At 40.0% G+C, this 25108-nt stretch overlaps 3 protein-coding genes across 4 annotated transcripts; 1 reads left to right on the forward strand and 2 right to left on the reverse strand.

Moving 5' to 3' along the window:
• Positions 1–1467: 1467 nt before the first annotated feature.
• On the forward strand, positions 1468–4368 carry LOC139628183 (uncharacterized). The gene is made up of 4 exons (XM_071489608.1): positions 1468–1613; positions 2121–2298; positions 2393–2625; positions 3299–4368. Exons 1-4 carry the CDS (start codon positions 1590–1592, stop codon positions 3548–3550), a joined length of 687 nt encoding a protein of 228 aa, XP_071345709.1. The 5' UTR covers positions 1468–1589; the 3' UTR covers positions 3551–4368.
• Positions 4369–4501: 133 nt separating this feature from the next.
• Positions 4502–9145, reverse strand: LOC139628182 (hyaluronan and proteoglycan link protein 3-like). Its single transcript, XM_071489607.1, has 6 exons — positions 8926–9145; positions 8166–8355; positions 7846–8068; positions 7593–7738; positions 6581–6883; positions 4502–5653 (listed from the first exon to the last, which is right to left on the reverse strand). The coding sequence occupies exons 2-6, from the start codon at positions 8320–8322 to the stop codon at positions 5358–5360; spliced, it is 1125 nt and encodes a 374-aa protein (XP_071345708.1). The 5' UTR covers positions 8323–8355; positions 8926–9145; the 3' UTR covers positions 4502–5357.
• A 1586-nt stretch (positions 9146–10731) lies between these two features.
• LOC139627918 (lactadherin-like) lies at positions 10732–22774 on the reverse strand. 2 transcript variants are annotated; one of them, XM_071489115.1, is made up of 10 exons: positions 22564–22774; positions 19484–19609; positions 19265–19396; positions 14899–15012; positions 14274–14455; positions 14017–14172; positions 13759–13903; positions 12785–12969; positions 12529–12684; positions 10732–11755 (listed from the first exon to the last, which is right to left on the reverse strand). In XM_071489115.1, exons 1-10 carry the CDS (start codon positions 22637–22639, stop codon positions 11612–11614), a joined length of 1416 nt encoding a protein of 471 aa, XP_071345216.1. In that variant the 5' UTR covers positions 22640–22774; the 3' UTR covers positions 10732–11611. The 2 variants fall into 2 exon arrangements, with proteins under 2 accessions (XP_071345216.1, XP_071345215.1); XM_071489114.1 differs by having other exon boundaries at positions 12785–12987.
• Between the last annotated feature and the right edge of the window lie 2334 nt (positions 22775–25108).

The following is a 25108-nucleotide window of genomic DNA, read 5'->3' on the forward strand; positions in this document are numbered from 1 at the left end:
TTAGGCTCATTTACATGATCTCCTTTCAATAACTACTACAATACTAATAATTTGTTTTATTAATTCCCTTCCATTCACTGAGCCCCCATTGGTGCTTAAATTTTAGTCTTTCTACAACCAAGACTTTGGACCCTTTTTTACAAGAGCTTGTTGTTTGGACATTGCACTTGGTGATTCTTGATATGTTTTTTCTCGCCGGTGTTAAGTAGAAGAAAGACGTACTGATTCATCTGTGAGATAAATTTGGAGGATAAAGTCTGTGCTGCTGTTAAACTGTACTGCAATGACAGGTCTTCTTTTATTTTGTCTACCACATTCAAACCATTGAGGGTCGGGTAAACAACATACACACCTCTCTGTAATGCAATACAGTGCGACAGCAGCCTCTAAAATAAATCAGTTGAATCCACACCTCTTTAAAAGTTTCAAGAAAAACTGGACATTATAACCTTCACGAATGAGGACTTATTGCTGGACTGTTATATCAAACTGACTTTGTTGAGGTGTTCCTAATAAACTGACAACCACATTCTATGTAGGTATTTATTACTTGTATTAGTTTTGCATAGTATGCTGCTTGGAAGTAAGTGTGTTTAGCAATGTCGATCCATTCATTTGAAAAACTTTAATAAAGATAAATAAACACGTATATTTTCCACCATGTAGGTAGTTCAGTCATGTCACCTATAATATACTCTCTCTCTTCTAACTATCGAGATTCTAAGCAACCGATGAAACAACTTTTATCCTACCCTACATAGATCATAAAGCCTTAAAATATGTTGAGAAATGTAAACATTATAGTGCTTTTTATCCAGACAAAACTCAAAGGAGTGGAGACATCAGACATTGTCCCCACCTCCAAAGTCTCAAAACTAACTTGATGAGCGAGTAAGTAATTGAGTGTTGAAAAACTGCGACTTTTGAGATAAATTAACCTCCTAGGACCTGGCGTCCACATGTGTGGACATCACATTTTGGGTTGTCTAGACCACAACACTAAATTTAGCTCTACAAGGGCCTGGTGTCCACTTCATGCAATCTTCATGCAATGTTCAGAAATGTGAATGAACAGTAACAATGCAAAATGTTTATGTTTTTTACTTTGTTATGTCTTCGTGCAACTGTTGAAGCAGCACTTCAAATGAGCCATATTGTTCAAAGGGCCACAATTGTTGTTTCTACTTTTGTTTTGCACTCAGGAAAAATGCTGCTGTGTTCAGGCACAAAATAAAAGTTTTGCACATCATTACTCAATTGTGACTTTATTGTGTTCTATCGAAATCTAAAACTACAGTCCTCATATGTGGACATCATTTTCCCAGAAACTACATCATGTAAAAAGATAATTCTTTGTTTTTACACTTATCTGGTGCCAATCAGCCCAAATAGCAAAGAGAAATTAAAAATGCATGCCATGCAAGAGTCTTAGGAGGTTAAAGGCCATAATTAACAATGTGTTCCTGCCAGTAGGTGGCGATAATGTACTTGGAGGCTGCCAATGAATCCTAAAAGAAGAAGAACAAAAAAAAAAAAAAAACAAAAAAAAAAAAAAACAAGGGGAAAGGAAAAGGTTTTCTTAGGAAAAGATGAGCAGTGGTCAGCGGCCAAAAGTAAGGAATTGCATGGACGAATAACAGTCATTATTATCTTTTTTTAATTTTATAATTCACATGTGACTGATGTTCCTAAACTAAACACCTCTGGAAAGCTTTCCGCTTGTCGTGTTTAACAAGCTAAGTAATTGTTTTGCTGGCTAGCTTCCAGCTAACTAGCGCCAGTCATAGTAATGTGCATTTGTGTATTGTTAACTCCAAAGAGCTCAACAGTCACTTACTTTTGACCTTAAAGAAATGTAGAAAAGTGAAACAAGTTGCACGACAGAAACTTCACAGAGATCAGCAGCTTTTTAAGAGCCAGGCCCCCCCCCACAGGTTTCTGGACTCATGATGCTTTAAGCTGCAGCTCTGGCCTCTCTCGTCCCTCACATCATGCTCCTGTCTCTGCTATAAACAACTCACATTGGAAATGAGCGGACAACAAGACTCTGGTTAATAGATACCACAATTGATGCACCTGCTTTATGACAAATTACTTCATTTTTTTTTAATGTTTTCCAGGTCCATGTGTCCATCCAGAAGGGACTGTGCATCCCTCCCCTGAATAAATGCACCAGTTGCTGCTCTCCGGGCAAATTTCACTGTCCGTTTTGTTTACCCGTTTTTTTTAAACCCACAAAACTCTGCAGAGTTAGACTTCATTTGGAAAACCACCTGAGGAAAGCCATTTATGTTGATGGTATGGGTTTTTTACATCCTCTGTTCTGCAGTTACTTGACATTTTCAGTTTCAGAAAGATTCACTAATTATTAACTGTGTTGTCCATATTTCAGATTACACGATCCACAGGTGCGGACTAGGGTGTAGGAGACGGCAACATTACCACTGTTTGTACTGCACGGCCACACTGATAAGGACCAGAGATTTCTCCAATCATCTACCAGTGTGCAAGCAGGCCCAACAGCGGAGAGCCCCGAAATTATCTCAATTACAGGGAGAGATGACAGAAAAAGTCCAGACCAAAGGACTGACCCCTGGAGAGAGTGACACCCCTTCATATAACATAGTAAGGCTCCGATCATGTATGATGCACCTTGGAGTAGGATGCTTGTCATGGCGGATGTGCACGCAATATTAAAATTGAACATGTTGCAATTAATATTATGTCACACATAGAGAGCATAGCGACACCTACAGGGATCCAAATTGCAGTGAGTAATGTAAATCTTGGGAATGAATTCAGCTCCTTGTTTTGTTCCTCATAAATGACTTGAGCTTTGTCTATCTTTCCTATGTCAATTTATACTATTGTCACCATATTTTTAAAACCACTTGAATTTCTTCAGTCAGCTGTCAGTTCCCTACTTCTCTCCAGTTGTTCCCTAGGTACTTTTTTCTTAAGATGCATGTGGTAGGGTGTAAACGATGAGACTGTTTGTTCAGATATCCCTGAGAAACACAGATATCAGGAGAAAAATTTCTGATAAAAGAAACCTGCCACAATTTATCTGCAAACATTTAAGAACTGCCATTTTTATTGCAAGTTCTTTTAAGATGTTGAAATGAAGCTGAAAGCTGAAAAGGACAGAGCCAGCTTTAGACGTCATCTTATCTGTATCAAATTGTGCATCATATTACCTAAAACACAAGTCATTTTATGTATATATGTAACAAGGAATGTCCATAACCCCTACAGATTTTATTTTGTTGTTTAAAATGTATTTCTGTTGTCCTCACAGGAGAGCGAAGATGACGGTGGTCGCATCACCATCATCCCAGACTCAGGTGACCAGAGCAGCCAGGGAGTGAGTGTGGAGCTAGACTCCTCCAAATGTGACCAGTCTGTACAGACAAACATCGAAAAACCACAAGATTGTGATGAATACTACTTCATGAACCTTGTGAAGTTGTTTAAAAGGTTGTCCCCTCAGAAAAAGGCACAGGTCAGGATGAAAATTGAGAGGCTTCTCTTTGAAGCTGAGTTTGAGTAGAAAAGGATTTACACACACACACACAAGCAAGATGAGTTTTTTTTGTTCAAAGTTGCACTGCAAAGTTGTGAGAAGCAAAGTTTCAGTATCTTGGCTATATTTTTGATTTTGACAGTATCTTTGTGAGAAAACTAGATTCTTTATGAGCTCTGGTGAAGCTTTATTATTACTCACTCAGTTGAGATGCCCCATTGCCTTCTGGGCCTGTTTCACCGAATTGGCAACATACAAGCAGCGATTTACAACAGTCAAATCAAATGTTATACTTTACGTCCATGAGCATGCAAAAAAGATAAGTAGGTCTTGCAAATTTGCCTACAATTTGTTTGCATCAATCATTTGTGAAAGGTGATGCTGCCACCGTTTGAGATTGTGAGCCTGTAAGCAGTGCTCATTAATTGCCTTGAAACACGCTCCTGAAGAAATGAGGATGAGAGGGTTCGACTGGACTCGACTCGGGATCTTATGAATTTTCTTTATTCCAATGTGCTGCTACCGTCCACTTTTCCTATTGTCAAAATACCTCCAACCAAAGAGTGAGTTTAGTATTTCCTTTTTATGGAACACTAATCTGTACTGTGCCTTAGAGTAGTGTAAACGAGAATGCCTCTAAAACAGCTGCTCAAAATAAATTGACACATGATGTTAAGACCTGTATATTTGACTTAAGACGGAGACACAGCTGGAGAAATGCTCTCAGAGCTGAGATACTTGGGCCAGCGTGTTTTAATAGACAAAACAAATCAAGCTACTGTTTCTTAAGTCTATGTTGTGAAATGCTTTTTGTTCAAATAAAGAACCTACATGTTCTGCCTTCAGTCATGTTTTGCGTTTGTCTCTCTCATAGCTTGGAAAAGAGAACTGGGATTAAAAATGGCCGTGTGTTGTTGGGTTGTTCAACTTGTTTGTATGAGAGTGTTTCATTTCTGTGTGTAGGGACAGAGACAGGAATCTTCTGTACATGGATTTAATGATTAGGAAAGACATTTCTCATACAAAAACAAGTTCAAATTCCAGTAAAAAAAATTACCTATAATGTGGAAATCACCTGAGGTATGTGGTTATACAGCAGAAGAGTCAATAACAAAATCATCTCAAGTCAGAATCTCACTAGTTTGAGTACCATGTTCGGGCCTTAATCAGTTGATTCTAACAGTGTATACTATAAATGGTGAGGCGACATCACAATAATGTAAATGTTTTGCTCTCAAATACAAAATGAGGAATTTACAGAGAGAATAGACTAATAGAAAAATCCAATTAGAGCAGTGGTTCCCAACCTTTGTACTCTACTGAAAGAAGCACTGCTGGGGCGTCCTGGTGGCCCAGTGTTATACTGTGTAACAGCAACATCCCTGGTTTGAGTTACAGTCAGGGTACTTAATTACACGACATACACTCTCTCTCCCCACGTTTCCTATCTGTATCTTCATTATCATTCTGTCCAGTAAACGTGAAAAATACACCTGAGAAAAAAATCTATATCTACTAAAGCAAAATCTACTTTTCAGCCACACTGTCTAATCAGGTGAAGCAAAAGAAAAAATCACTTTTATTGTTTTCTAGAGGCATGAAGAGGAAAAAGTAAATGTTATTTCATGTAGTGTAAAAGCTTTTTCTGCTTGCCTCTTCTGTTCATCTCATGACCCTTAGATTTTTCTTCTAACTCCATGGGGAGGGGTCTTGACCCCCAGGCTGGTAACCACTGGTTTACACACTATTTATGAATCTCAGAAGGATACATACATACTTTCAAGAAATGCCTGTCAACTTCACATTTCTGACTCAACAGAGGAGCTGCGGTGATCTATATTAATTCGTAATCTGACTTGTAGCAGTACACCCCATGCTTGTGCTGTGGAGGTGGGAAGCCAAAGCTGCGGACCCCCGGCTCAGAGGGACCACAGTTTTGGCGAGGCCTGCTGATGGCATAGCGAACGCTTCCATCAGCCAGCCAGCCGGCGTCGCAGTGGTCCAACCCTGTGAACTTCCAGGCCGCGTAGAGCTGTCCAACTTTGGCGATCTGTGCTCCGTCCTCCTGACACGCCTGCTCAGCCTCAGTCAGGTTCATCTTGTGAGAGGGCTGAAGATAGTAGACTCTCCCTTTGAAGGGAACACATTTATTGTTTATTATTGTTTATTATCTTTTTGCACATTTGATCAGACCCATAAACATTAGTTACTGTTTCAGACCTCCAACAGTGGACACCAGACAACAATTTGACCAGTTGACTGGAGATTATTGTTGCATTTTTATGTAGCTGATTTACTTAAAATTGTGAAAATTGTCAACAGTGTAATACATATAAAGAGATAATATTTCTGTAAGTGGAAACTCTGCAGCTAAAACAATGATTTTTAAAAAATTATTCTGTTATGAGATTTATTTATATGATGGCTGTTTTAGAACATAAACTCTTGCTTGAAGACATCAAGAACAGTAACATTTGTCTTTGGCATTTTCTAGAAATGAGGTAGAGAAGATTTAAATCAACCTAATTTACAGCCTTGAAATTAAATAAAGTACTGAAGCTGTATTTCTAGTTATGCATGTTGTGACTGTTTGCCTCGAACCCCTGGAAGGTGTATGACAATTGGGAAATATTTTCAGAGATTACACTGTGAATTACTCATTTCATTTCTTTGCATTAGATGTCTTGAAGCTCATAGTTAATTAAAATTGCAATATAATTGTTCACTGTTGAGCCGAAGTCAGTGCAGATTTAATGACACTTGACGCTGCTGCAAAGGAATTTCAAGGACTGCATATGTTGGTCTTTTTTACAAAGCTCATTATAAGTAGTAGTAGTTGATACACAGGTGTAAATAGTCAAACTAATGAGCGTTTAAGCCCATTTAACAGCTCTGGCTGCCTCACTTTCATGACTCACTGGGACACTTGAATAGGGTTAGTGTTATTAGTAACACCTGTGCTTTTCCTATAACGACGGAAGTCAAACTGCTGTGAAAAATGACGCTGTGACACTATTGGTCTCTCACCACCTTAAACTTCCTACGAAGCCACCTCACCTTGGAGCAAAGAGGAGAAGCAGAAGACATCATAGCGATGAAGGTGCAGGTGCCGTCTGCCATAGCTCCGCACACCCGGGGCGAGGCCGTGGCCCCCGCACGGCACTCTGGGCCGGGTGATGGGGTACTGGACTGTCCCATCAGCCAGCCAGCCTGCATTGCACCAGTTCAGACCCTCTTTCCAGGACTGGAAGAGCTGTGTGAAGGTGGCCAGCGAGGAGTCCTGCTCCTCACAGACCTGCTGGGCTCGCGGGAAGCTCAGGTGGTAACGGCCCTGAGGGTGTTGGTAGGGAAACACCACACCTGGATGGAGGAATTAATTAAACGGCTTACACAAAGCATGTGGCTGTGAAAGTACAGCAATACACAGTTGCAGCTTCACTTAAAAATATCTGTATTATTACTGCTAATATCAGTAGATCTACTCTTTGCTACTTCTCTTACTGCTACCACTGCTACAACTACCATTCGTATTGTTACCACAACTATTAGGGTTGTTATTCCTTGTAGTCATGGATGGATTATGAGAAATGGCTCCCTGGGCAAAAACAGGTAAAAGGCCCCCTTAGTGTCCCTGGACTGAAAGAAACACAAAATGACTACATCTACCATGATGTTTGTTGTTTTCTTTTGATATATTCATTGAAACATTTGCACATGCATTGCCTCTGAGAAAGGAAGTTATGCTGTCAGTGTATGTCAACATATTGTGCAGTGTTGCCAGATTTTTTTTTTTTTTTGTTTTGTTACTTCTTTTTGCCCTCCTGAGCTTCTTTTGTCTTCAATTTTGTGCATTGTTATAATTTGAACCATTATGAAGGTTTCCACCTTATACAGTATCTCAGGTTTAAACTGAAAGGGAGGTGCTGAGGGTCTGTAAGGCAAAGATACTGTGTGAGGTGAAAGGTCATGGATGTATTACAGACTCTCTTCATACATCCATTCATCCTCCTGTGGGCTAAAAGTTTACATTTGTTCATATAAGTCCAGATCTGGCAACAGTGATTTTTACCTCGTAACTCCAGATCAATTGAAGTGCTCTTGTCCTCCAGTCCGTCCACCACTTCGCAGCGGTAACGGCCCGTGTCATTCAGCTGGAGGTCAGTCATCAACAGTGTCGCATCTCCTGGGAAATCCTGTCTGAGCTGCACGCGGCCCCTGACCAACAGACATACTGTGACTTAGAGGTAAAGATAAACGAGGTCACGCAGCCACTAATAACAGAAAATGACAACCATGAATTCATTATTTGTCCTTTCAACAACCTGAAATCGCCAAAGCCTCGACTGTGGGGGCTGATCGCCACCAGCACGTCTGTCTCATCGCCCCCAGCAGCAGGGCGCCAGGACCACTTGATCCTGACCTCTCTTGATGAACTCATCTCAGGCTCATACCAAAACCTGCATGGCAGAGTGACATTTCCCCCTCTGACTGCAAACACCGATGCCCGAGCAGAGTCCACATGGAGCTTCACCCCACTGAAGTGAACTGTAGGAAATACAGACATCACATCTAAGAACAGAGCTTGAACAGAGAACACATATTGCACCTGTTTATATGACAGGCCTTTAGATCATGCGCATACTTTGTTTGTTGCCATTCCCACTGAGGAAGTTATGGTAGAAGAAGTTGTTTGGAGTTGTGGGGGCAGTCAGGACCCTGCCTGAGAGAAGCTGCGGGGCCCCCAACAACAGCAGTGTTTGGAGGCAACTTATCATCATCATCATCATCATCATCATCATCCAGGCTGTGATGAAGAATCCTGATCCTCAAAACTGTGGAGAGAAATCTGCTCGTCAGTTCCTAGAAGCACAACGGAATTATTCCCTTTATATGACTGTATTTTCCCCATTATAATTATTTTGAAAGAGTTTTATTTGAGAAGAAAGAAGGAGTTTGAGGATTTGCTGTATTTTTAACATGAGCTGTTGTGACAAGACAGCGCCAGCAGCGGGCAGCAGGACACCATCTGTGTTCTCCAAGCAACTGTGAACTGCTACTGGAAATATTTTATGCTGCATTTACACTTATTTCTCCAAATGACTGATTTAAACGATGTAAATGTTGATTCGAATTATAATTTACAGTATTTTTTTTGGCTATTAGCTCGTTTTTCTGTATTTTCTGAGCCAATACAGACACTGACTTAGTACCTTACCTGTGACAGTTGTTGAGGAACGTAACACACCTGGACGCCAGGTGAGCACAAACAAAAGCTAAAGTTCTAATAAATAAAAAAAAATCGTGAAGCCAGTTTCGGGAGTTTCATTTGACTGCTGGAGTGACTCCTGACATTATGAAGAGTACAGACCACATTTAGTCATTTAGTTACTGTCTTCACTCACCTCTGATGTTCTGCCTGCGTGGGTCCAGAGCCTCGAAATCAAAGGAACCGGAGAAAAAAGATGTGCAGGGGGGAAAAATGAGTGTCTCCAAGAGGACACGGTGGTCAAACAACAGAAAGCATCAGCTGCTGCAAAACTACATCTCTAGGTGTAAACCTCTCCCCTCCGTGCTGACAGATGATAATGTCAGTGTACTCTGACTGAGGAGCAGCAGGGCTGTGGTGCTGCCTGCTCTCACTACAGCTGCACAACAGCTCAGCCTGTCGGGCTGGAAACCTCCCTGCGTGTGTGTCTGCAGCCAGTGAGTGGAGGGGGGGGGGCAGTGATGCCTCATTATGCTTTATCAGTAGTAATCCCTTTAAGAATAATATGATCATTTCAGACACAATAACAAGTCCTGTGGATGCATTGTCAATTTCTGTCATTTATATCTACAGTTCTCTAAATCCCCACCTGTTGCCCTTCCTTTCTGAATTCTTCTTGTTCTCTCTCTATACTCAGGTTTCACACAAGAAATCCTGTAATTTTTTTGTATTTATTTATTTTTCCTCAATCTTTTACACTGATTTCTTTTTGACGTGAATGTATTTGTCCCCTTTGTTCTTGTTTGTTATTGTCCGACTGTATGTGCTTACAATTTTCCTTTGTGTAATATACATATGTCTTATTAAGTTTGGTTTATTTGTGTGTATTGCCACAATAATTGCCAATAATTAAAGAAGAAGAATCATCAGTATGTACATGTATTGTTCAAGTAGATCTACACAAGTTAAGAATGACAAAACATTCCTCAGTTCTCCAGCACTGTCTGTAGACCTACAGAAAATTCAAGGATTTAAAATACAAATTATTTTACTGAAAAGCTGACTATCCATTTAAATCTCAGTCTCATCATCATGTTATCTCTTCTACCAAACCCTTTTCTCACCTTCTTAAACATAAGTGAAATCACTTAAAAAAAAAAAAAAAAAAAAAGGAGGAATACCTTTGGTGACAAAACTCTTTGAAAACAGATGTTGTTGTGGAGGGTTCTCATATCACACCAGCTAACAGCTGTATTTTCTTGGAAGCACTAAGATCTATTATAGGAAACCCTGTAGAAAAACATACACAAAATACACATCTACCTACAGTAGGCACAGACATACAACGTGAGGACAGAGATGCTCCGTCCTCCACCACATTCATTTCATAGAGATGAAAGCTGTTGCCAGGGGCCAAGCATACCAGGCCTCTGAGCTTAGCAGGGAGATGAGGGGCTAACAGGGTGTAATTACTCTCATAAACAGCAGGCCAAAGCCTGGTAGTCCAGCACAGAGAAGACTCAACATCTTTTGGGGAGTTTGTGCAGGAAAGCAGAATGCAAGTGACAGCAGTCAAAACATTTAATTGCATTTTGTCTGAGAGCTTCAAGTCAAATACAAAGTCATTTAGCTCCCTTTCACGTTGGCTCTGGACAGCAAAATATTATTTTTATATACATTATATCATTATTATTATATCAGCATCTGAATAATGCAGATGGTCCTAAAATGGCCAGTTGCAATGCTTATTAATAGGCATGTTCCTCTACTTCATGCTGCTCCCTGTGTGCCCCCTGTATGTGGCCTCACTGACCAGTCTGTTCATGCAAAAATCAGCCACCAACACCCTCTCAGACATGGACATTGTCTGACCACACTGAACTTTATGGCCAGCAGTGGAAAGAAAACTGTTCTGTAACTGTTGACATTCAGTATTACAGCTCATACTAAAGCATGACAAAGGCATGTTTTGTGTCTCTTGATTGAAAATAAACACACAGACTTCTTTTTAACATTTAATAAATGATCTCAGTTCAAGACCAACAATGAATTAAAAAAAAATGTAAAATAATGTTTATTTTCTACATATTTCACATTTGTTGTAAAAAGGATTAAATTATAATGAAATTATATGTAAGAATGAAGCCTAAAAACCTGTTAAAATGGGTAAAAAAACCAGACATCACATGAAAAACTTAATGCAAAAAGCCCTAGAGTTTGTCTTTCAATCATTTGATGACAGCAATAGTTTGCTGCAGGTAAAATTTAAAAATTTAAATGTTTTACACCTGGACAGACTTTCTCTTCCAGGATAGTTGGAAATTCCAAAATATACAGTATATTGCACAGGTCCTGCGTTATTATGCTAGTTTGTGCTTGAGTAACAAAACAGCAGCTGGATAAAAGACATAGTGAGATAAAAAATAGCAGGGTTATTTCCGGTGTGGGCTGCAAATGTAGGACAGAAAAAATTTAAAACTGGCAATTTAGCTCAGAGTACAACAGAGGAGGTGAAAAGCACTATCATCAAGTCTGCAGACTTCAATCAATCAATTTGGATTCTTAAGAGGGAACGAATAAAACAGACTAAGAGCAAATCTGTGCAAATTCTGTGAAGACCAAAACCTAATAAAAGCACTGATGCTCAGTAGAGGACTCTCCATGAGCACGTACAAGCTGCAAAACAGTTTTATGAACATAAACACAAAAAGGTCACTAGTCAGAAAGTGCTACAAGTGTTAAAGTCCAAGCTATTCAGCAAACACGATCTCCATGGAATACAGAACAGACAGTTCTGTTTAAGATCCATTCTCCGCTGTGGTCTGAGGAGATGGAGCAGCTGGATGAGGATGGAGCATTGATAAAAGGTTGTTGATGAGTTTCTAGTCGTCGCAGCCCAGCAGCTCCATGCGTAGAGCGATGCGCTCGTGCCATTCCCAAGGGACGACTCGGACATATCGGGCGTAGAATGGAGGCTCAAATAGATTCTTCTTATGGGTGTTGTTGTCAATGTTGCCTTGGAAAAGCTGCAAAATAAATGTTAAGGTTATGGTTAAAGCAGAGGTTATTGTATATAATTGTTCCCGCTGACTAACTATCATAACTCTAATTTCCACTGAGTACAACCAAGCTGAGCCTGCACAATTTCATGATAATGCAATGTATTTGGGTGATTAAATCCACCAAATACCTTAATGACCATTGGGGGCTGTTTATCAAACTAAGCAGTGCTGCTTTCTGACAACTGGACAACTCAGATCCTGCCAGCCCCACCCAGACGCTCAGAGCATTCAGACAAAGCCCCGGGCAGCATCATTATGTCGACAGCCTACTAGCTCAGTAAAAACATCAAAGCTTGTTTTACAGTTTTATTGGGTCATATGGGTCCAGCCACTGCAGCTAAAATGCTCCAGTAAAGGACAGAAGAAAAATATTTGCTGATCCTCTCAGAGACAGAGGCTGCGGTACGGAGAATGGGCCTTCCACTGCCCCAGCAGGAGCCAAAAATATATCTCATCAAGAAGAGAAAGAAAGAAAGGGAGGCTGACAGGCTGATAATTATGTATGATTTTCTGGACCTTTTTTTCCACACACTGTAGGCTATGTGTATCACTTTTTAAAGACTAGGGTTAATGAAAAACAACTCAGAAAATAAATATTACATTATTCTACAATTTTAAGAAATATACCAAAAAACATTAACATTTTACTTGTTGAAAAACTCTGCATTGATTTCAGACTCATTTACTATGACATATATATGCAGTAGCTGGAAAGACATTTTAGGGATATGTCTCACCTTATCATTGCCAGTGTTCTCGTCCTTCACCATCCTCCATGACTCTTCATCGTTGCTGTAAGCAACTTTAAACACTGACACAAACTGCACCACCCCAAAGTCCTTCGCCCCCTGAGTGATGATGCCTGTGAGGCGCTTTGTCTTCTCTAGATCGACCTGGAGAAGGAACAAAGAAAACAGTTATACTCTGCAACATCTGGTGGCCTCATAGGATATTTTACCAGTGATGACAGTTTACCACTAAGGCTTCCCTCACCTGGATCCACTCTGAGCGGTTGTTGTGGGCGGGAGACCAGGCGTTTGTCTTTCCCTGCTTATCCAGTCGGGCAAACTGAGGGTGCCACGTGAAGGTATCAATGCCCCACGTACGGAAAGCGCTGGAGGCTGAAAGCTGCCCATCTGAGATGAGGCGAGACTTCATCCCCAGAGGCTCTGAGCAACCTGCCGTGTTTGAATAAACTGTGAATTGAAAGCAGGTGGAAAGATGGAGGGAAGGAGGGAAAGCAACAGAAGAAGAAAGAGCGAAGAAGAGGGAAGACAAATGTTTACACCCAGAGAAAAGATAAATCAACCTCACCCACCATTTGAAGAAAATTAGAAAGAGTCACAGAGTATGTAACTGATTGAAATCATTTTTTGCACCCACCAATGACCAAGTGGAAGGAATAGAGAGAGGCACACAGAGCAGGAGAATGCATGCAATAAAGTGCAAAGAGCTACAAATCCAGTGTGTATACATCTTTCTCTGTAAATGTTAATGCTCAAAGAAGGCAACGCATAAAGGGGCTGAGATGGACGCAAAGACAAAATGTGTGTGTTTCTGTCTGAATGGTCAGAACAGCTGCTTCTGTTGTTACATAGCGAGGGCGACCCACAGAGTACTGTTTATACTACACATTTTCTATGTGGCCTAACCACGCCTAGATGTTCTGCAGTTGAAATGAAGTCTTTAAGTGTCTTTATGCTTGTCAGCAAGACCACAGTAAGAAGGAATCAACACAGTAAAACAAGTTCAATAAAAGAGGCTTTGTTCACTTTTCCTTGCTGCAGGAATAACAATATTTTTTACCCTCATTCCAAATGGAAGCTATAACTTGATTTGACTCAACCCTACTGAAGCAAATCTGTCCTTTTTTTTAATAACTTTTCAATTTGTATTTTAACTGCTCTCACTGTCTGTCAAGTTCCTGTGTGCATATAAGTTGTACCGGATGTTTTCAATGTGTTTACCATTGAGTTCACAGCCCACCAGCTCCATGCGCAGCGTGCAGGCCCTGCGGCAAACCACAGGGATGATACGGATGTACTGGGCCACGATTGGAGGGTCAAAAAGGTTGGTCTTTGTGCTGTCGTTATCTATGTTGCCAACAAAAACCTGCAGCACACAGAAACAGGACATGAGGCTGAAGAAAAAGAGGCTTTCCGCTGTTACGGTGAAGATTAAACACATGGTAAGTAACCTATATTTAGTACAAGGTAAGGTCTAACCTTGTCCCTCCGTTGGCCGTCCGCTTTATAAGTGGTATAAGTGCTTCCATCAAAGCTGCCTGCCACCTTAAAGGCCTTGATGTACTCAGCCGCGCCCATGCGACTGGCACCCTGAGTGATGATGCCCGTCAGACGCATCGTCTTCTGCATATTAATCTGGTGTCAACAACAAGTGGTCGAGCATTAGTGAACGTCATAGCTCTCACTGCTCGGTTTATATGACCTCAAGGTTTTAATTAAAGTGTTCGGTCCATCACCTCGATCCAGGGGTTCCTGTCGTGGGCAGCTGACGTCCAGGCGTTGACGATGCCTTGGTTGTTGAGCCGAGCCAATTCCGGGCCCCAGCGCTGGAGACCCAGAATGCCGTAGTGCACAGAGGAGGCAGAAATCTGGGACTCCACGATTCCACCTCCCTCCATCCCCAGTAGAGAAATGCACCCTGGGATACATCAATTAGAATTTCACTAAAGGAGTACACATTTTTTCCATTGTTAAATAGTTATGTAATTTAGCTTTAATTTGGTCATATATGTTTATTATGTATTTCCCAATTTTACAAATGTCTTACTAATCTTTTTAAATCAATTGTAAGAAATCAAATTAAATACAGTGATGTTATCTTTACTTAAGATTACCTCAGTAACATTTAATTTATTCTGTAACATAGCTTATACATCATGATTTTTACCTATGCTTGAGTAAACTAACAGTAAAGTACTTAATCAGGAAATAGTGCCACTCCTTGCATGAGTGATTATATACTCTCATATATTATGAGATGATAGTAGATAGTAGAAGTTCATATAGGAGGAGATATGTCTGTCAAAATTGGCCACTTGTACAATGAAAACAGTACATTAAAAGAAAAGTGAATGAACATACGTAGGTGGCACTGCTTTCCAACATATGGTGAGGGGCACTGGCAGGTGTAGTCTCCATCAAGATCTCTGCATACCCCTCCATTCTTACAAGGCTGACTGGCACAGTCATTCACATCTGAAAAACAGAACAACTTATTATTTTCAACTCCTTAAACTTTAGATTAACTGAGAATAAACAATTTCAAAAAAGTTGATGGTCACAGATGTGGTGCACACCTGCTCACTAACACTCAGAGAGAGATCAGGGGTGGGGTTGAGACAGGTGGATGACCACAATAGCCTCACTGTGTCTCCAACATACAGTTGGTGACAAGTAGTTTCTCTTAAATCTAACACGATGACAGAAATGCCCCCGGGACGGGACGGGACACTCTTGGCAACCAGATTAAAGGGCATGGCAGGTTAGGGGTCAAAGGTCATGGTAGATAATTGTGTCACGACTTAATGAATGTGAACAGGCACGGGAGATTTTATGAGTTTCTATCCATGTTTGTCTGACTCCCAGACCATCAGCACTGGCAAGGCTGCGTTCTTTCTCCTCTGCTCTTCTCCCTGTACACCAACACCTGCACCTCCAGCCATCAGTCTGTCAAGCTCCTGAAGTTTGCAGACGACACCACTCTCATTGGACTCATCTCTGATGGCGATGAGTCTGCCTACAGGTGGGAGACTGAGCGTCTGGTGACCTGGTGCAGGCAGAACAACCTAGAGCTAAACGCTCTGAAGACTGTGGAAATGATAGTGGACTTCAGGAAGAGCCCAGCCCCACCCACCCCCATCACCCTGTGTGACTCCCCCGTGGCTACCGTGGAGCATTTTCGCTTCTTGGGAACCACCATCACACAGGATCTCAAATGGGAGCTAAACATCAGCTCCCTCATCAAAAAAGCTCAGCAGAGGATGTATTTCCTGAGGCAATTGAAGAAGTTCAACCTGCCAAGGACTATGATGGTGAACTTCTACACCTCCATCATTGAGTCCATCCTCACCTCCTCCATCACCATCTGGTACGCTGCTGCCACGGAGAGGGACAATAACAGACTGCAGCGTATCATCCACTCTGCTGAGAGGGTGATTGGCTGCAATCTTCCGTCCCTCCAGGACCTGTACGCCTCAAGGACTCTGAGGCGTGCAGGGAAGATTGTAGCTGACTCCTCCCACCCTGGACACAAACTCTTTGAGACACTCCCCTCTGGCAGGAGGCTGCGGTCCTTCAGGACCAAAACCTCTCGCCACAAAAATAGCTTCTTCCCATCTGCTATTAGCCTTATCAACAAGGCTAGAGAGCCCCACTGTTGCTGATCAATTGCACCAATCACCAGAAAAAATTCCTTGTATGTGAAAACATACTTGGCAATAAAACTGATTCTGATTCTGATTCTGATTCTGATTCTGATGTTGTGTCAGCATCAGTCAGCCCACAAACTAACTGTGTGTATTGTGGCAGCTGGATATTGACTTGTTCCAGCAAAGGCCATGAAGCCAGCATTATTTATTTCATTCATTTCAATTGTTATACACTTAATATACTATCAAACAAATGGGGCCTGAAGAGTGCATTTTGGTTTGATTAATAATTCTGACAGACAGCTGAGATATTCCTGGTTGATCAGATGGCAAACTGATTTTTTCTGGAGTCAAAGTAGTGCAGCGTTGTGCAAACCATCATCTCCAGTGTTACTGTTTTATTATTATTTTTTATTATTATTTTTTGATACCAAGCAGCAAATGGCCTTGGGACAGACTTGAATTTAGACCACTGCGTTACATAATCTACCAGGAGAGCCACCAGTGTGCCCAAAGTGATATTGCTTAAACTTGTTGGTGAACTTTCATCAAAATATTCTTTTACAACATTTAATTTATCATTATATTATTCAAAACAGTGGCGCATCAAGGTGCATTATCTGCATCGGCTGACTGATTGTGAGCAGAAAGAATCTTTTCTTACTTTTCGCACTAAAAGGCTTTGTGAATTTCTCTTAGATAAAAATGAAGAGTTGAATGAGTTTTGTGAATACGGCCCCTGATATCCACAAATGTACACATTTTAGAATACATTTTGTATTTCAGTTGATAGTGAGATTAGTCAGTAATGTTGGATGTGAGGTTTTCCTTTTTTTCCCCTTTGACTAAAGAGCCACACTTCTAACACAGCCCATGTAACACTCTCTACGCTCCACAAGGTGGAACACTTGCACTGCATGTTTATCTAGAGCCGAGCGATAAGTACACAACTTTAACTCCACAGCAGCACATTTTGCACTTTTCACTCATCTTCAAAAAGGAGCTAAATGTTTTCACAGAGAAATTCCGAACCAAGTGGTGACAACAACAATAATTCAAACACTATTCAGATGTTAAACCAAACGATATACCATCCAAACAACATAACAGACTCTCTGTCAGTCAGTACCATTTTCTATGTGCAGCTGGGTTCTTGAGGTTTTGAGGGATGCCAGGTGACCGCAGGTGACTAGCTGCTGACACAGAAAACTGCAGGATCTGTATTAAGATCCCTTGGTAATGATAGTCTTTGCGTATATACATTGTAATCTGGTCTATAACAGTGGTCCTTTCAGGAAATTATTGGTTTTAACTGAATGTTAATGTGTGTTTATGTTTCCCTGACCCAAAACATATGCATTGACATAGTCCTCACTGAAGATTTTTAGATTTTTAATATCTGTTATATGTTTGTATCTATTTATATATCTATATGATGGTATAGCTTATGTATGGAAAGTAATATAAAACGCTGAAGTACTTGATGGTGTTAATGTCAATACAAGAGATTCTGAAAAATTATAAATGAAATTTAGTTTTTATCCAGCCTTATTTAACCTTGTCTTACTAACCCTAAGAAACCAGACTTCAGAACTAAAGCATATGACAGGTTGACGTAATGCCACATGGGTCTGTTTAATTCTTATTCCCATTAACACTAAGAGGATTGCTCACAACTCAAAAACACATGCCTGTATGGCAGTGACAACGCTGGCACTGCACAGCTAATAACACCGAAAAACAAGTGATCCTACCAAGGGACAGACTGTGAAATAGCCTTACTGATTTGCTCTTTAAATCCAGTCTGCAATGTACTGGCTCTAACAATTCATTTTTTCAACTGGGACTATTTTTCACATGTTTTGGTAAAAATGCTTACATGACATTCATTGAAAGTAGGCGTTAAAGAAATGTGGCATCCGGAATTTGACAGTGCCAGTCTAAATTGCAAATTTTTCCATTGTTTCTACTGTTGCTTGCAGATGAAACTGCTGCTATAACCTTATTATATTCTGAAATACTATATACCCACTATCATTAGTTTTAACTATGAATATAAGTCTAATGTCTATAATATAAGGCAAGGTTCAACCCCATCCCCGTATCTCCATACCAGTCCAGCCTATGACGTCTGACTGAATCAAAGTTAGAAAATGTCTGGGAGTGGCCGACCACACTACACAAACACTACAATTGGAGCTCAGGCTGTGGGCTTTGAGAGGGTGAGCTGTTAATTCACAAAAGAGGAATGAAAGTTATGTTTTTAGACTGTAAATCTTTTCCTCAGTATGTGTTCTGCTCTCAGCAGTCATACACACAAAGCTTGTGGTGGTTTCAGCTTCCAATAATAGGTGTCAGTCACACATTTTTTTTTATTCCAGAGGATTTTGATGATAACATTCACACTTGTAGAATATAATCCTGTATTTCCGTACTTTTCTCTTTCTTTTAAGTCGCCCTTCTACTAATAACCCAAAACCTCTGCAATAATTCCGAGCCAATTCAGCAATTTATTATATTAAGAGGATATGATGGAGTTCACTATTATCAAATTCTTCATCTGATTTGGTCAAGCCTAAGCACAAACAGACTCAGTGTTGAACCTGTGTGGGAGGCGTCTGCATGCTAAGAGACTTGGAGTGGTCTTTCACTAATTAGCCAAACAGAGTGACCACAGAGGCCCCTGAATGAGAGCCTTTCATGAGACTGCTGAGCTGACTGCACATCTCCTTCCCCACTGATGTGGTGACAGCATGGAAAAACCTCATGTGTTCACACGAACAGAGAAATCTGCTGAGAGTGAAGCCCAGTACCATTTGTAATGCTTTTTCCCAAACTTTGTCTTCTATTAGAATCTATTAGTATTATTATTCATTTTTGTATCTTAATGATTTGCTTTTTATTTAGCCCATAAAATCTTCCCTTCATTATAAATCCTTCATGTCAACACTTATCATCTCTGACAGAAACTGGCAAGTATAAACGTGTGCACTCAACTGAGATATTTATGGGGAGTGTAAATGTGTATAGATGCAGAAAGGGCAGCTCAAGGTTATGAATCACAGCCAGAAGTAACTTACTGATCTGGCAGTGCACTCCCTCAAAGCTGGGCTGGCACTTGCAAATGTACTCGTTGAAAACATCTCCACGTCTGGTCGGAGTGATGACCTCGCACAACCCATCGTTCCTACAGGGGTTAGGACTGCAGGGTCCTGAGACGAGGACGGAGGATGTGTTTTAGTCCATGATTAATTATGCATTTTTTTAATCCAAAAAAAAAAAAAACCTTTTCTCCCTACCTGTCTCTGTCAGGTTGCAGGTGTCTCCGCCAAAACCATCTGCACAGATACAGATGAAGGGATCCTCTCCTACACCCGTCACACATGTTCCTCCATTGTGGCAAAGGTTCACCTCACAGTAGTCACCTGAGTAGATGAAACACAGAAAAACAGGGGGTGTGAGGTATGAAGTCACTTCAACAAATATACAGCTGTACACCTCACATTTGATGTTTCCTGAATATGGAAACTCTTGGTCTCATGTTATTGTTGTGTTACTGATGCTGCTCTCTCCACCTACAAGTTATGAACAGAGCAAGCTCCCGCTCAGTATGTTAAGAAAAAGGAAATTAGGCAAGATGGGGTGAAACAAGGAGCTAGGGTTACAGTGACTCATCATAAAATTATTCCTGCCTTTAAAATGCTCCATAACTTAAGAGGTTGGTTAAGAGTAGATTGATTGGCTATGTAGATAATATTAATAATAATAATAATAGATTAGCTGAAGCAGTATAATCAAGAATGGAGTAATTTTAGTCTATTATTTTCTTTGACTTTTTTACTCTTGGTTGATACTTCAGAGCATTCTCAAGGGTAAGTTTGGTAAATACAAGCCCTGAAAAACATTGGGATAGTTAGAGATACATGTGTGGCACTGTAAGAGCTCTGCTTTGTGCTTATTGAGTTTTAATGCATCAGAATATGTACTGGGAGGGGAAAATGAGGCATCCATTGTGTTGCAGCTTGTTGCTGGAGTGTCTGGCCTGAAGGTGGGTAAAAACAGTGGTGCTGCAGAGCTGAGTCACAGATTCTGGCTGAATCAGGAAAATGATGGCAAAGACCACGAATGGGAGCGGCAGGACACAGATTCATGCGTCACACTAGAGCTGTCATAATTACAAAACCTTTAACTCGGAAATCATAATGTTTCTCTTAACCTGTCTGTTGACTCCCCAGGTGCAACATCAAAGTCATCATTCAAGTACAAACAGGACTTTCATTTTCATTTTTTCGGGCTCTGTGAGGTAAAACCCCAGAGGAAATATATGAATATTGAAGACCTACTCTTTTTGGAAAGTGTGTCACCACATTAATGAGGCATAGGAATGTGAAATTGAGTGTGTGAGCATGATCATTTTGCAGATTTTGTCACCATACTCAAACTGATTTCATGCCACAATACATCTGACAGTTGTTGTCGAACCACTGTCAACTGGGCAGACTGGCTTTGCTGCTGTTTGTTTGATGTTTCAGTAGAGAAGAACAGGTTTTATGTGGATTTAGAAAATTTGTAACAGTGGAGACACTGTGAATAAATGTTCGAATTGAAGTGGTAATAATTTAAAATATTATAAATACTTTTTTTGCTTTTGTCTTTTCAGCTCTATGTTTATGCAATAGTGTGTGAGCATGAAAACATGCTGTGATAACAGTTGTGTGTCCTATTGCATAAATACTGAAAACAGGGCTGCAACTAACAATTACTTTTTATTATCTATTAATCATTTGGTCTATTGAATGTCAGAATATAGAAAAAAAATTACAGTTGCTATTTTTTAAAGTCAACAAATGCCTTGTTTTGTCTGGCCACCAGTCCAAAACTCAAAGATATTTAATGTGCTACCACTTAAAACATCGAAAAGCTGCAAATACTCCGAATTTTGAAACTGGAGCTTTGCATTTATACTTGAAAAATAGTTGTTGATTACTTCTGTATAAATTGACTAATTGATTTATCAGCTTATCATTTCACCTGTAAGCCACTGTAATGGAAAATCTGAAGGTGTAAACAACATTTTAAACAAACAACACTAACAACAGAGCGTGTCTCTGTGCAGGATTAAGAGCTTGCAGGATTAGCCAGGTTGCACAGAAGCGTGCGGCTCTTTCAGGAATGAGCAGTTACACAACATGACAGTGCAGCAGCTCAGGAGTGGCTCAGGACACACAGCACACCTGAATGACAGGTGGGTAATGAGCAAAGCAACAGGCCCTGAACGTAAATAAATATCATGGCAGCAGAAGAACGGCAGCCACATACAGTATAGACAGTCACTCCAAACTTTACTCTGAGCACTTTAGTGCCCTTGGTTGGCAGAACATTTTCCAGGTCAAGTTTAAGTTAGATGAGTGGACAGCTGGTTCATGTTGGCTCCAGACAAGATCGCATATGGTGTTATTTTCCTCTCCATCTGCACCACCTCTCAGTGTGACCAGAAAGGTGTCCACATCGACAACAATACATAACAATAAACCCTAAAAATGCAATTTCAACTAATTGAACAGAATGTGCCCCTTGCAATGCATCGTCTTGTTTTTAAGGCTGTCCAGAAATGTAATTAGGCTAAGTTTGACAAAGCAGTACAGTGGGTGGTGCATGCAAGAAAAGAAAAGAAAAAAAAAACCCTCATAAAACAACAGTTTACTACTGCAAGTAACATTTGTTCCACAAACCTGGTTCTTACTGTATAACCACTGAGTAAAGCAGAACCTTGTAATAACAGAGTAGTTTCTCATTTAATCAGCAATTGTAGCATGACAATAAGCTGGTATGTTGGGATTTAAGACATATAGACATAATGACTGCTCACAGGAAAACACTGCATATGTTCATGACTGAATCCTGAATGTGGAAGTCATTTTTGTTTAATTATTATGTTACAACTGTTTGTAAAATTAAAGACATTTAGCACAGAGCAGTGGCTGATTACTGAGGACAGACGTGTATTTTCGTTTGAATGGCCAACCTGTTGCACGGCTCTCCCTTTGTCATTCATTAAAACCCCTCACCAGGAGTCCTTGACACAGCAGCAATCACAGAACTGGATCTCTGCGAGTCAGTGAAGCAGCAGGCCTATGAACTGGTTTCATTATTTTAGACTGACCTAACCTCGTAAAGGGAAAAGCGTAGGAAAGTGTCATGGAAAAGAGGAGTTGGTGGCATACTTCAGTGCCAAAGTCCCTTTGAGGATTGGATGGAAGAAGTGAATGATGTAGAAACCTTTGAGATACCAGTCGACAACATAAACAAACAGTCCTACATGAATGCGATTAATCTGATCTGATACGTGTCAGTGGTTTAAAAAAAAAAACAGACTTACCTCTGACTGTACAAAGGCAAAGAAGAAGAGTACATGTTGTTAAAAACGATGTTGTTACATTTCCGGGACGTTTCATATTTGTTTACTTTTACTTTGTTTACTCCGCAGATCAGAGCGACGCGTACCGCTGAACTTCCAACCTGTGCTGCCTTAAAGTGCTGTCGGAAATACCGGACTTCGCATCGCAATGTAAAGGAACCTACGACGTGATGAATGAGGGAGCTGGGATTTTTCATAATACCCGAGTTAATGACATGTGACGTTATCTAAGGGGCGGGGCCAAGTCAGATACAGCGAGAGAAACGCCTCCCAGCATATTAAATTGTGGTAGACTTTTGTTGACCTGCATGCAATTCTACCTATTTTTGCTCTTTGATTGATTTATAAGTTTAAAACCCAGTAAAAACCCAGGTTTACTCTATATCATTTGGATCTATTTGATTAACCACTCATTTGTCAGACATTTGCACCACTGAAATACAAAATGACTTGGAGAGGGAACTCTGTGTCAAAACCTAGTTTTAAGACCTTGATTCTTTTAGGATTTGTTATAAAGTTGTGTTTAAGATGGCTTTTTTTCTGTGTGTCAAGTAATTAAAACACGGAAAATAACAGGAAATGTGCTATTGAGAGGCAGGTACCATCATTTTTGCTTAAAAATGATTTAAATGATTAATCACGTATTAAAATTGTTGCCAGTTAATTATATGCAATTGATGAATTTATTCATCAACTGATCATTTCAGATCTACAATACTGACCAGTTTCTGGGTGCATGGAGACATAATGAAGTCTATAGCAGGGGTCCTTAGGGGCCCGCCAATAAATTTTCATCCTGGGGCCCACTAGCAGATTATTCTGTCCACAGGCCTTTATTCTATCTCATCAACATGAACAAACTCCAGTACCTGGTGATCTAAAATTTGTGTTAGTGCAGTCCATTTAACAGTCTGATTAGTTATCATTTCCCAATCATAACATCTTTTGTTAATAAATATCCTGTTGATGATGAGCAAGTGAAGGCACCATTTAACATTTTACACAACTATTGAATTAGATTGACAGACTATTTTATCAAACCCAGGTGAAAATGAAAATATCTGTTGCTCAGAATGACCTTTAATATAAAGATACACATTCCACATTCATTTTCAGGCTTTATTGGTGAGGCCTGGAGCATGGATAAACCCTTTGAGGGGCCCTGGGACAAAAATTTGTTGTTGGGCACCTATTGACCCCCCTGACACAATGTCATTAAACCAACCAGTACTGCAGAACTGAATTTATTAGTAAATTAATCAATTACGTGAATAACAACAATTTTGAAAATGTATTCTCAAAATCATTTTCTCTCTTCTCAAATGTGAATATTTGCAAGTTTTCCATAACAGTAAATTAAGTATCTTTGGATTTTTGACTGTTGGTCAGACAATACAAGCAAACTGTTGGCAATTTGAATGTGAACGTTGTGTTTTTCTTTTCTTTTTTCTGACATTTATACAATAAAAAAAATAATTGCCAAATGTACAGATAATGAAAATGATTATTGTTACATCCTTACAGTTCTTGTATGATGGAATAATACCACCTTAGCTGAAGATTTCTGTCGGCTAATTATATGAAACTTAATGTTATACTAAATAAGCTCAATGTAAATGAAAATAATTCAGCTCTTAAAACTAGATTTTGACAAAGAGGACCCATCATAGTTTATGTTGCACTTAAGTGGTGCGAGCCAAATTTGCAATTGATCAAATTTGTGAGAGATTTGATTAAATGGAGTAAATCCAGGGAGCCCCTGGCTGGTTGCCCGACTTGCCTGGTTGGTAATCCAGCCTTGGTCCAGAATCAGAGAATGATTGTCTCACTTTCAACATCAAACTTGGAGTGATTTAACAATTTACTGCTTTGAATTAATCCCTGTGGGAAAACTCAGTATTTGACCCTTGCCAACTATTTAGGAACACAGTAGCCATAGTGCAGCGCCCAACTAAATCCAGCTCTGAGGCTACTGTTTCATTTGGTCAAGGGCACTGGAAGGACTGTTACAAATACCAAAACATTAGGCTACCATTCATTCACTTTGGATAATTTGCAAAAATTATGATTTGAAAGACAATAAGCAGCCCCAATAAAGATTACACTGTAAAAAAACAGACAGAGGTAGAATTTACCTCAGAGCTCAGAATGGGTGTAAATGGATATATTCTATATTTTGTCTGATGTGGGTAGCCTTTAGGCTCTGAAAAATATGAAAAGTGGTAAAAAATACATTAGAAATCCGTTTTACTAACCAAAGTGTGGGCATTAAAATGTCAAATGAATAGTTTAATTTTGAAATTTCAATTCATTTTCTTTCTTTTTTTTTTTTTTACAGGGAACCTATAATTAAACTTCATTTCTCCATTATATGAATTGTACATCACTGGGGTGAAGAGCCTCATAACACAATCTGTTACACTCTGTCGCCATCAGGTGGATATTATACTGTAACTACAACATGGGCTGTACTCTGTTCCCAGTTGGACTCTACTAACTGCATACT

The sequence above is a fragment of the Trachinotus anak genome, unplaced genomic scaffold (assembly GCF_046630095.1).
Source record: "Trachinotus anak isolate AG129_WGS33_773 ecotype Australia unplaced genomic scaffold, CSIRO_AGI_Tana_v1 ptg000011l, whole genome shotgun sequence".
Classification (NCBI taxonomy): domain Eukaryota; kingdom Metazoa; phylum Chordata; class Actinopteri; order Carangiformes; family Carangidae; genus Trachinotus; species Trachinotus anak.